Raw genomic sequence first — 12069 nt, 5'->3', positions numbered from 1 at the left:
GACAGCCAATAGCACCAGTCATTTCTGTTGCGTGAAGAGATCTCTGGATCAGGCCCTGTGCGCTAGAGAAGCCAAGGGTTTATAAAGCTGCCATAAAAGCCACTCTAACCTCTAGCTTGACAAGTGAGAAATCTGGCAGAGGGAATGTTTTCATAATATATTTTCAACAGAAACCTTGGAGGCAGTGTTACTTCCTTCCTTCCCACCTCATCTCCCAGTAACCTTCTCTGGCATCAGTGGCTACACCACACCAAAACGGGCCTCCAAAAAGGAAATCTTAGATGATCATTGTCGCTGTCCTGCACTGTGTGCTAGTTAATAATTTGATTTGTGGGATAAATGCTCAGGTATCACATTCGGCCTTGCAGTTTGTTGACTTTTCAGCTTTGAATCTGATATTACTTTGTCCCATTTTAAGCCTGCTGGTATTTATCTTCCAGAATTAAGTTTGATTCCATAAAGCTGTTCGTGTGAGTGCATCTCGTGTTTTCGCCCTGTGTCCTGGGAAGCCATTGGGAAGGTAGTTTGTTTCTTGTTGTTGTCTTGGAGACAGTTGTGATGTCTTTGCCAGCTCCCGAAATAGAGATGTGCTTTGTGATCTCTTTCTTTCTCCCTTGTGGATGGCATTAAAGGGTTGGGATGACTGGGGCTGTAGTTTTTAAGGAGTGACAAGGGCGGTGTTACTAACAATAAAACAGAGCTGACATCCTGTTTAGTTTAGTTTTGGGCAAAGGCTGCCCAAACCCTTCGAGGATTTACTTCTAACGAGTCTTGAACGCCACGGAGTTTGTTCTCCCTCTTCTCTTTTCACGAGATGTGTTTCTCCCGTAAACTTCAAGGAGGCAGCAGATTGCCTTGGAAATGTAGTGGTCCTGCTCAAATAAAACTGGTTCTTGTGAGCGCCAACATCTTTAACCATGGCCATTTTGCACCCATCCCTCCCACCCTCATTGCATAGATAAGCAAACACCGGCATTCTGGGATTGCCCTTACCAGAGAATCAAGATGCGGTTGTCCAGCTGTCCAAATATTAGTTTAAAAGGTCCAATATTAGATAACCTCTCAGTAATGGTAAGAGTAACCCCACCCTTGCTCACTTTAAAGGACCTTCAGAAACACAAACCAGCAATGCAGAAATGAACTAGCTATTAAAGGAGACTTCTATAGCAGTGTCAATCAAATAAAGTGTGAGGTGGGCCTGGGTGCTATTATTTGTTCTGTTCCCCCTACAAGGGTCAGTGATTCTTGTGCTGCTTTTAAAATGTGCGCATATCCTTGATTGCTGTGATTGGGGCTGTGGTGCTTCAGCGGAAAAAGCTGGGAGTCAGACCATGCTGATGAGAGAAAGCTGCTTTCTACCGAGACAGACCCTTGGTCCATCTAGCTCACGATTATTTACACAGACTGGCAGCGGCTTCTCCAAGGTGGCAGACAGGAGTCCCTCTCAGCCCTATATGGAGATGCTGCCAGGGAGGGGACCTTCTGCAGGCAAGCATGCAGGTGCTCTTCTTAGAGCAGCCCCATCCCCTAAGGGGAACTTCTTATAACAGTGCTCACACATGTAGTCTCCCATTTGAATGTAAACCAGGGTGGACCCTGCTTAACAAAGGGGACAATCCCTGCTGGTACTATATTGGGCAGCAGTGATATAGGAAGATGCTGAAAGGCATCATCTCATACTGTGGTGGAGGAGGCAATGGTCAACCCCTTCTGAATTCCATGAAAGACAACCACAGGGCTCTGTGGGTGCCAAGAGTCGACACCAACTCGATGGCACACTTTACCTTTATCACAGAACCAGTTCTCCTCCTAAGGGTTTTGGTGAGGAGAGGCTGCCTTCTACCAAGTCAGACCATTGGTCCATCTAGCTCAGTAGTGTCTACACAGACTAGCAGCGGCTTCTCCAAGGTTGCAGGCAGGAATCTCTCTCTCTCTCTCTCTCAGCCCTATCTGGAGATGCTGCCAGGGAGGGAACTTGGGACCTTCTGGTGCTCTAACAGGCAGGTGCTCTTCCCAGAGTGGGCCCCATCCCCTAAAGGATGTAATACCTTACAGTGCTCACATGTGTAGTCTCCCATTGAAATACAGACCAGGGTGGACCTTGCTTAGCAAAGGGGACATGGAGTCATTGTGTGCCAGTTGACTTTGCCGTCTTGATGTGACCTATGGAGGCAATCGGGAGGCAGCTTCTCCTCCTCGGACTGACTTTCGTATCTGCCCAAGAGTCCAGAAGTGCCGACGGGAAAGATAGGGGAGCATCTGGTGTGAGCAAGTGGAGCAGCGGTTCTTAGCTCTTTTGCTAAATTCTGTGGATGACAAACCATTGTGGAAAGTGGAGGGCGGCGGGGTTACAACTGCCATTTTATTCTTAAATTTATTACAATAACAGTTTGCATTGCAAGACACATACTGATGATGACTTACAACCCAGCTTTGGGACACTGATAACTGAAGCAGCAGCATAAATTAATACAGGCGCAGTATATACATGTTTTGAGAAGAATACTTCCGTTTTGTGAAATAAACTCCAGTTTCGTTTCTCCAACCTAAAGGTAAACACAGTCCCAGGAATTGTCGCAGTTGCCTCTGTAAGTCCTCAGAATACCCTCCTGTACAGGCTGCACTGTTTTTCATGTGGCCTGCACAGAACAAATCCTTGGCCAGTTACGCTAATTTGCCATGGGTTAATTTAATACTGTCGTCTTCCACCCACTCACAGCTCCATGGATCAGGGTGCTCAGAACAGCGCTGGTTGAAGGGATCTCGACGCAGGCTAATCTCAGCGTGGTATATAGCCCTATCCAGACATTATGTGGAACAAGTGTCCAGGTGGCTGCACACTCATATGTGCTTTTGTGTGAATGGCTACCTGTGTTCATTTTAAAAGTGAGGTACAGGCCCCTCAGATGCAGGATACAGACCGGAAGTGTTGTCCTGTATCTGTGTAGACTTGTAGGAGTTTGGAACATAATAGGGCTTATGTTTTTGGTAGGCTTGGTGTCGCCCTGTCAGGATGACTGTCATTTTGCAACATGAGTAAAACAAACACACACACACTCCATCCAGTTGTACATTTGTGAGCAGTGCTCATCAGACTTTTGAGAGCACGCGTGCCTGGTCTCTGGCTTTGCTCTGCAAATGCACTCTAGCCGCGAGCAGCAGCTCCTTTGAGCCCAGATGATCCACTGACCACACCTCACCCGACAGAGATGCCTCTTCACCACCACTGCTGGGCCAGCTTCCCAAAAGGGGTAGGATCTGACCACTTAAATGGTCCTCCAGTGGACCATTTCGGCCGTGCTGCTGCCTTCCACTGTTGCCTCTCCAGTGACCTGGCAGGAGAGGTCACAGGGATTCTTTTACCTCCGCAGTGAGCCTGTCTCGGCTTTCTGTTAATTCCGTAGCATAAAGCTGCTCCAGAACCAGCTTGTGAAAAAACACCTGTGGAAGATGCCCCAAGAATGACCCCTAAGGGTGTGGCTCTGTGGCACTCTGGCCTGTGGATGATGGGGGAACACAACCAATATCTGAAACTCCTGAAAGTGCCTTTCACCTGAAAGAAGCACTGTGTGGATGTGGCCGATGTGTGATGCCGTGTATATATATATTTGAGAGAGAGAATTTTTATAAATGGAATGCAAAAGAAAGTAGGTAGGAAGAGAACGTGACTATGGCTTTACTGCTGTCTGCAGATAGCTTGCGTGTGGGCCTGGTGAATAGCTGAGGTGGGGTGTTTGACGATGCAGAACAAGGGGGCAGCTCTGCAGAAATTCCTTGTGATGGGCAGGGGTGTGTGTGTGAGCTGGCAGCCAGCATGTATCGCCACTTGATGGCTTCACCAGAGCCACTGTTTGTCTGGGCCCCACCTGTATAGGGTTGCCCTGCTCTTGGAGGCTTGTACTGATGAACAATTACTTCTGACTGCAAGCGGTGGGGGGCGGGACACAGGGCCTGATGATTTAGTCATCTGTCTGCCCTTCTTCCCCGAAACCTAACTTTCTAGATACAAGGATGGTGCTGTTCTTCACAGCCAAACCTGCAGTCCTGTCCCACCCGCTGCCCCATCGCAAGCATTCCAGTGCAGCAAGAGTTTCTGCATCATGACAGGTTGGCTCTTGCACTGGACCTTTTGCTCACGGCCCTCATTTGGGCTCGTGGGTGTTATTCGGGGCTGCCAAACTCTGTATTCATGGGGTAGCTATGGCTAGCTCGGCCAGGTGTGTGTGTGTGTGTGTTGTTTTTCCAACTTGGTTGAAAACTCTGCGTTCCTTAGAAGCAAACATGGGCGGGTCCATTACAGGGGGTCACACTGAGAGATAACAGGTGTGTGTGGCACAGAGGGATGGGGCTAAATATAATCCCAACTGGTGACAGTTGCCAGACAGAGGCTGGAATAGCCAGGCATGCATTCTGATGGCCCCCTGCCCACATATGGAGAGGCCGCCGCTTGCTCACACTTGTGCGCCTTCACGTTTCCAAATGAACCAGTGCAGGACCGCAGACGCAAACGAGCCGGGGCTGAAGAAGCCAGCCCGGCTGGTGTGGGAATGCTAGGAGGGTCCAGCCTTGGTCAATGCTTCTGCCCCGGCACAAAACTCCCCTGGCGGCGATTCAGTGCTTTGGAAAAGAGCAGAGGGCGATGGGAGAGGAGGGGCTTCTTGCGATGCCTGCCTCTCCCACCTTCGCCAAAAGGACGGTGGCTCTTTAGACGGCATTCATATGGATGTCCCCAAAGGGGATTTCTGTGGCCATTTCCGGAGTGATGCTTTTCAGAATACGCTGTGGAGGAGACAAAGGACACATGTGAGGAAGAGAGCACGGAGTGGGAAGGAAACCCAAAGCCAATCCGCGCCAGTCCTCCTCCTCCCCAGCGAACGATGCGGTCCAGGTCTTGGCATGTCAGTTCAGATGCCCAGAGAAGGTGCACCCCAAGAAGGGCTTGCAGGGCCCCTTAGCTCCTGGTGATTTGGGCAGGGGGAGGCAAAGAAGACCAGAAGGCCACCCGCCAAGCTGCACAAGAGGCCTGGACTCTGGCCAGACCCCATCTGAAAGTGCAACCTATCTGAAAGTCGTCTCAAGCGGGATAGAGCTGGAGGCTGATCTTGACCAGCAAATACCCTGCAGAGATGTGCTCTGAAGGAAGGTGAAGGCAAGCGGCTCCGACGATGCTGCGCAGGGTGGAAGGCAAACCCAAAGGGTCACAGGCGGAAGCTTGCGAGTAGTTCGGCACATGACCAGACCGGAGTCCACCCAGCTCAACGTTTTCCACACTGGCTGGCAGCAGCAGCTCTCCAAGGTCCGAGGCAGGAGTCTCTGCCTGGAGATGCGGCCGGGGAATAAACCTGGGACCTTCTGTGTGCAAAGCAGCGGCTCTGCCACTGAGCTACCCAACAGGGAGATGTGTAGCTGTCTTCTACTGAGTCAGACCGTTGGTCCACCTAGCTCAGCACTGTCCACACAGACTGGCAGCAGCTCTCCCAAGGTTTCAGGCAGGGGTCTTTCCCAACCCTACCTGGATATGCTAGCAGAGAGGGAATCTGGCACCTTTCTGCATGCAAAGCAGATGGTCTATCGGTGAGCTATGGCCCTGTCCCCGAAGGCAGGGCTCTCCTGCTGTTGCTAAACTACAACTCCCATCAGCCCCAGCTGCATTTATTCCCATTCTTGCCCTAAGAAGAATATCTTACAGCAGGCAGCGCTCACATGCAGTCACTCATCCCCCATCCATATGGAATGAGGCCACTTTGGGGTGGATCACAGGAAGCTGCCATATACTGAGTCAGACCTTTGGTCTATCTAGCTCAGTATTGTCTTCACAGACTGGCAGCGGCTTCTCCAAGGTTGCAGGCAGGAGTCTCTTTCAGCCCTATCTTGGAGATGCTGCCAGGGAGGGAACTTGGAACCTAAATGCTCTTCCCAGCGTGGCTCCATCCCCTGAGGGGAATCTCTTCCAGTGCTCTCACATTGTCTCCTATTCATATGCAAGCAGGGTGGACCCTGCTTAGCTAAGGGGACAAGTCCTGCTGGCTACCACAAGACCAGCTCTCCTTCCCAGATTGCCTTTTCAGTGCTCATCCATCCAGCATCACCTCGGCGTTTCTAGGACAAATTCAGGGGTCCGCCCACACCTGACTGAACAGCTCAGCTGCTGGTGTTGACAGTGCAGCAGCTGTTCAAAGACGTCAGGACATCCCATCAGACTAGGCAAGAGCCTAGCAGATGGCATCTGGAGATGCCCAGAAAAGCAGGGCACATCCCTCTCAAGATCCTTTTGGCTGCCACCCAAGGGGGCTTTCTTCCGCGAAGACCACCCATGTGCCATAGTACCTCTTTCAATGTTCCTGGAGTGGTTGCCAGCCGGTACACCATGTAGGCAGGGACGCAGATGAAGGACGAGGTGCCGATGCAGTAGCCCACCACCATGGTCCAGTACGGGTAGTTGTAGTCGAAGAGTCGGAGGTCTGGCGGGCTGGACATGAAGCTGCAAATAATGAACTAGAGAAAGCCAATCTATTTAGTCCAGTCGGATGGTGTGTTCACTTGACCCACAGACCTTTCCACAACCCAAATACAGGAAAGCTACACAAAAATCAACATCCTAAATTAAGTTTCCAGTTAAAAGTTCAGACACTAGAATGTAAGAATAGCCCTGCTGGATCAGGCCCAAGGAAGCCCATCTAGTACAGCGTCCTGTTTCACACAGTGGCCCACCAGATGCCGCTGGAAGCCACAGGCCAGAGTTGAGGGCATGCCCTCTTTCTTGCCATTACTCCCCTGCAACTGGTACTCAGAGGCATCCTGCCTCTGAGGCTGGAGGTGGCCTGTAGCCCTCCGACTAGTAGCCGTTGATTGACCTCTCCTCCATGAAGTTATCCAAACCCCCCTTAAAGTCATCCAGGTTGTTGGCTGTCACCACATCTTGTGGCAGAGAATTCCACAAGTTGATTATGCTTTGTGTGAAAACAGTATTTCCTATTGTTGGCCCTACATTTCTTTTTCTTCACTAGATGGCGTTCCTAATATAGAGAAACGTTTGCAACATGAGTCTCTCAAATCTAAACATAGGAAAAGAGAAAATCCTCCAGCATTTCGGAGAACAATAAAACTCCAAAATAAAATTGGCATCCAAAGATAAAGCTAACTCTAGAGATGGAGTTTTAACTCTAATGTTAAAACATTAAGACACTATTTATTAACCACTACTGATCTTATTTTAATAGCAGCAGCAAGATATTTAGCTGTATTTTCAGTTGTCGCTCTGTCTGAACCAGATTAGAGAGATGCAATATAAATCCTTGTCCAACCAGGGAAAAAGTGGAGCAGTTTCCCAATATCATTATAGTAAATTCAGCGGTCACAGAGGGACATCTTAAGAAAATCCCTCTTGAACGATGACCGTGTCCCTGTGAGCTGAGTCTGGTTGAAATGGTAGGATGTTTTCCGATAGGACGTATTTAGTCTTGGGCGTTGGAGTAGCATAGATTAGGCTCTGTGATGGACAGCAGAAAGGGAGGCAGCCCCCCCAGCCTGAAACTTGGAACCTAGATGCTCTTCCCAGAGCGGCTCCATCCCTTAAGGGAAATATATTAGATGTAGCCTCCCATTCAAACACAACCAGGGTGGACCCTGCTTAGCTAAGGGGACAAGTCCTGCTGGCTACCACAAGACCAGCCCTCCTTTCCTCCTGGAGCTCTCTCCATCACCAGCACAGCCCGACTAATCTGCAGCCGTGGTCAAGGCCCTCTTCTCCCACTGGTAAAGTAAAGTAAAGTGTGCACACTAAAGTAAAGTGTGCTGTCGAGTCGATTTCGACTCCTGGCGCCCACAGAGCCCTGTGGTTGTCTTTGGTAGAATCCAGGAGGGGTTGACCATGGCCTCCTCCCACGCAGTATGAGCTGAGGCCTTCCTGCACTTTCCTATACCACTGCTGCCTGCTGTAGGTGTTTCCCATAGTCTGGGAAACATACCAGCAGGGATTTGAACCAGCAACCTCTGGCTTGTTACTCAGGCATTTCCCTGCTGCACCACTTAAAGGTGGTTTGAGCGCACAAACTTCCCTAAAAGAAAGCACAGCTTTACCCATCGCCCCCAAAAGCAGTTAAGTTATGCCCTCAACAGTAGTGGACATTACAGTAGGAGCTACCTGGATTCAGGAGCCGGGTACGCTTCTGTTCATCAGCGGTGTGTCAGTTTAAAAATAAGGTTAGAGATGGGGAGCTTGATGGGGCGCGATGCCACAGCTGGGCAGGACAAGCAGGCCCTACCCAGATTCAGCCCTCCTGTGCTGTGGCTTCCCCTCTTTCAAAGGTTGCGCTGCTGCTGCTGCTGCTCCTGCTCCTGTTGTTACTTCTCCCTCCCTCCCTTCTGCCGCTGCCAGTCTGTGCAGATCATCCTGAGCTAGATGGAGCAATGGTCTAACTCAGTATATGGCAGCTTCCTATGTTCCCATTCCAATTGTGCATCAGCAGACAACTGGAGCACTGGCAGCAGGGTCCCTGCTGGAGCCCACTTCCATGCTCTCAGGCAAGCCATTTACTTCGCCTCCATCTCATAAAAGTAAGAGAGAGAGTGTGTGTGTGTGTGTGTGTGTAAGAAAGAGACTATAACCTGATGTGGTTACACATCTATTTATAACACACACACACACACACACAGGTGATAAACTAGAAGTTTGTTAAACACACATTAATCATCGCAGCAGGCTTGTTTTTGACTCGCTGGGCGGGCCTTAAATCTAGGTGGCATTTGCCATCAATCAAGCTTCCACTCCAGCTTCCTTGCCCCATGCTGAGCGTTGGATCTGCAGTACAAAAAGCAGCCTGAGCTAATTTGGGAATTGGGAATTAAGCTTGTGTTTAGCTGTGCTAGAAACAGCACACAGGGCCGTAGGGACAGTGACTAAATTACTTGACGGGAGTCCTATTTGGAATGAAGCCGTCCTCTGGAGCTGGGGTTCCCAACCGGTGGACCCTCCAGATGTTGTCGAACTACACCTCCCATCATGCTCGGCCAGCGTAAATTGTGGCTGGGGGGTGATGGGAGTTGTAGTTCAAGACCATCTGGAGGGTCCGCAGGTTCCCTGCTCTAGAGTAACTCCTGAGTAGTACTGTTGGGCCACTTAGTCTGGGTGTCAGGCGATGGCTTCAGAGAGGCCCGTCTAGAAGAGAGTTAGTCTTGTGGGAGTAAGCATGACTTGTCCCCTTAGCCAAGCAGGGTCCACCCTAAAAAAATAAAAACAGAGCTCAAAATAAAAGCTGCTGATTCACCGGAAGTCAAGCTGGATCATTCCTGGGGTCCACCCTGGTTGCATTTGAATGGGAGACGAAGTGTGAGCCCTGTAAGATAACCGCCTCTCCCTGGCAGCACCTTCAAGACAGGGCTGAGAGAGGATCCTGCCTGCAACCTGGGAGAAGCCGCTGCCAGTCTGTGTAGACAATACTTCTTCAGGCCACAGCAAGGCATTCCCAACCGTTTCCCTACGGAGCCCTGCGGGGAAAGCCCCAAGGAGGATGACATTCCCCAGTTGCTCCCGCTGCGTTCCAAGACTCCAAGTCTCCTCATGACTCCGCATCCCTTTGGCAGCCCTCCCCACTGCTCTGAACGGGCCCACTCAGCACAGAGGTGAGCTGGGGGAGTGGCCATCTCCCTGCCCCGGGGCCAGCAGTCATGTGTCGATTATTCAACTTTGACACAGCGAAGCAGCATCTCTGTGCAGGCCTAGTCTGTTTTGTGGGGAAGCGAGGACATCTATAAAAAGTGCTCCCGTCTAGACATGTCATACAAGCAAAGAAGAGGAGGGTTTTCAAAGGAGCAAAACTCCTCACAAGACCAAGCAGAACAACAGACATCACTTCTGCACCGATCTGCCTGTAGCCGCCTCCATGAATTGCAGCCCCATGTCGTCTGTGTTCTCTGGATGGAGCCACGAGTGCAGTTGCTTACTTGCCTCCAAGCCGAGGTTCTCAAATGTGGGTCCCCGCATGTTGCTGGACTACAACTCCCATCATTCCCAGCCACAGTGGCTGGCTGTTTTGTGGATAACGGGAGCTGCAGTCTAACGTTATTTGAAGAGCCAAGTTTGAGAACCGCCTCATCGGGGTTTATCTGGAGTGGACAGGACCCTCCTCCCAACATCACTCGGCAACCGATCCTCAGAACGATTGATCAGAAGATAAAGGCGTTGCTGGTGGGCAAATCCTCCTTCATATGCTGGGGCTGTAGAAGCTGACTCACCAGAAGGAAAATCGGGCTGATGGCAACCCAGCAGACTCTCCAGTACCAGCCGGGACTGAATCCGAGCATCTCTTTCACATCACTGCAAAACTGATTGACACCTGTGAGAAGGGACGAGGCAGGGCCCCAGTTAGGCACGCCTTGGTTTTATCAGGCTGAAAGCAAAGGGGGCGAGACTCTGGACTGTGTGAGCAATCCTTCTGGAACGTGCAGGCTTAAGTTTCTGCAGGGCTATGCAAGCTTCTGCAGAGCCCTTTGTAACTCTCCCAGAGGATGAATGCTATGCAACTAAAAACACTTCGCTCGCCATGCAGATTTCAGTGAAATTTGGGGACTGGGGTGGTGGCAGCCACCACAAGTCGGTGAGAGGGGCGAGTGCAGGAGAAAGTGGGAGGAGAAGAGCCACAGGCGTAAGGGGCCAGGTGCAGGAGTTTGGTCCTCTCTGGGTGCCCCATCAGCTCCCTGTGGAAGAGCAGAGGAGCGAGAGGTGTGCGTCTTCTCTTTGAAGCCTTGCCTTACGTTCCCTGGTGTGGAAGCTGCCTTATGTGTGTGGAAGCTGCCACTGACCTGACCGGAGACATCTTAGTTTGTCGTTAACCTCACCGTAAAACCAAGCCACAGAAATGGATTCCAGAAACACCACTGCCAGGACCGCCGGACCTGTGGCGTAGTCTTCGAACAGTTTCACCACGTATGCACCGCCCTGGGAAAAGAGACCGTGGGAATGACAGGTCTGCTTAGAAACAGAGAACGGGCCCTTAGGAACATAGGAAGCTGCCCTATACTGAGTCAGACCATTGGTCTATCTAGCTCATCATTGTCTTCACAGACTGGCAGCAGCTTCTCCGAGGTTGCAGGCAGGAATCTCTCTCAGCTTTATCTTGGAGATGCCGCTAGGGAGGGGACTTGGAACCTAGATGCTCTTCCCAGAGAGGCTCCATCCCTTAAGGGAAATACATTAAATATATTCGATGTAGCCTCTCATTCAAACACAACCAGGGCAGACCCTGCTTAGCTAAGGGGACAAGGCCTGCTGGCTACCACAAGACCAGCCCTCCCTTCCTCCTGGCGCTCTCTCCATCACCAGCACAGCCCAACTAATCTGCAGCCGTGGTCAAGGCCCTCTTCTCCCACTGGTTTCCCTTCCTTTGCATCATGCAATTGTGACCGTCACGCAGAAAAGAGTGTGTCTGGAAAGTGCTGGCATTTCTCCGTGGGCCGGGATGAGCTCATCCAGCGGGACCAGTGCCCTTCCGTTTCCTCCCTGGTGGGAATGGCTTGAAGGTGCATTCTCCGCTGGAGCCCGAATCCGGTTCCTGTTCTTTTCCCTTGGGAACAGGACACGCCCAAAGGAAAGGGAGTAGTGCTTCCACCAGGAACCGGGACTCAGTTGATAGGAAGCTTTCCAATTCGGAGAGGAATTGCTTAGAAAGGCGAGGCATAATGACAGGATGGAACTCCATTCTCTGCTTGGCTGGCAATGTCTTCATGCCAGAGATAGACTGTTTCTAGTCTAGCCTGGCATAGGGACCTAGGAAGCTGCCTTATGCCGAGTTAGACTGTCTAGTGGTCCATCTCATTCAGGATTGTCTACACAGACTGGCAGCGGCTTCTCCAAGGTTGCTGGCAGGAATCTCTCCCAGCCCTATAGAGATGCCAGTGAGGGAACGTGGCACCTTCTGCGGGCAGGCGCTCTTCCCAGAGCTGCCCCACCCTCTGAGGGGAATATCTTACAGTGTTCACATCTAGTCTCCCATCCAGCTGCAAACTAGGGCAGACCCTGCTTAGCAGAGGGGACTAGACTAGCTCTCCTCTTGGCATCTGATCCAATCTGTC

At 51.0% G+C, this 12069-nt stretch overlaps 1 protein-coding gene across 1 annotated transcript in view; it reads right to left on the bottom strand.

Annotated features, from left to right (window-relative positions):
• Positions 1-2344: 2344 nt before the first annotated feature.
• LOC128336227 (sodium-dependent serotonin transporter-like) overlaps positions 2345-12069 on the bottom strand; it is a 32923-nt gene continuing 23198 nt past the window's right edge. Inside the window, exons 11-14 of the mRNA XM_053275570.1 lie at positions 10837-10936; positions 10234-10334; positions 6328-6495; positions 2345-4779 (exon numbers count right to left, since the gene is read on the bottom strand). Coding sequence (XP_053131545.1) covers positions 4705-4779; positions 6328-6495; positions 10234-10334; positions 10837-10936 — 444 coding nt within the window. The 3' untranslated portion in view covers positions 2345-4704. The remainder of the gene's footprint in view (positions 4780-6327; positions 6496-10233; positions 10335-10836; positions 10937-12069) is intronic.

The sequence above is a fragment of the Hemicordylus capensis genome, chromosome 12 (assembly GCF_027244095.1).
Source record: "Hemicordylus capensis ecotype Gifberg chromosome 12, rHemCap1.1.pri, whole genome shotgun sequence".
Taxonomy (NCBI): domain Eukaryota; kingdom Metazoa; phylum Chordata; class Lepidosauria; order Squamata; family Cordylidae; genus Hemicordylus; species Hemicordylus capensis.
This window is presented reverse-complemented; position numbering and strand designations above follow the sequence as displayed.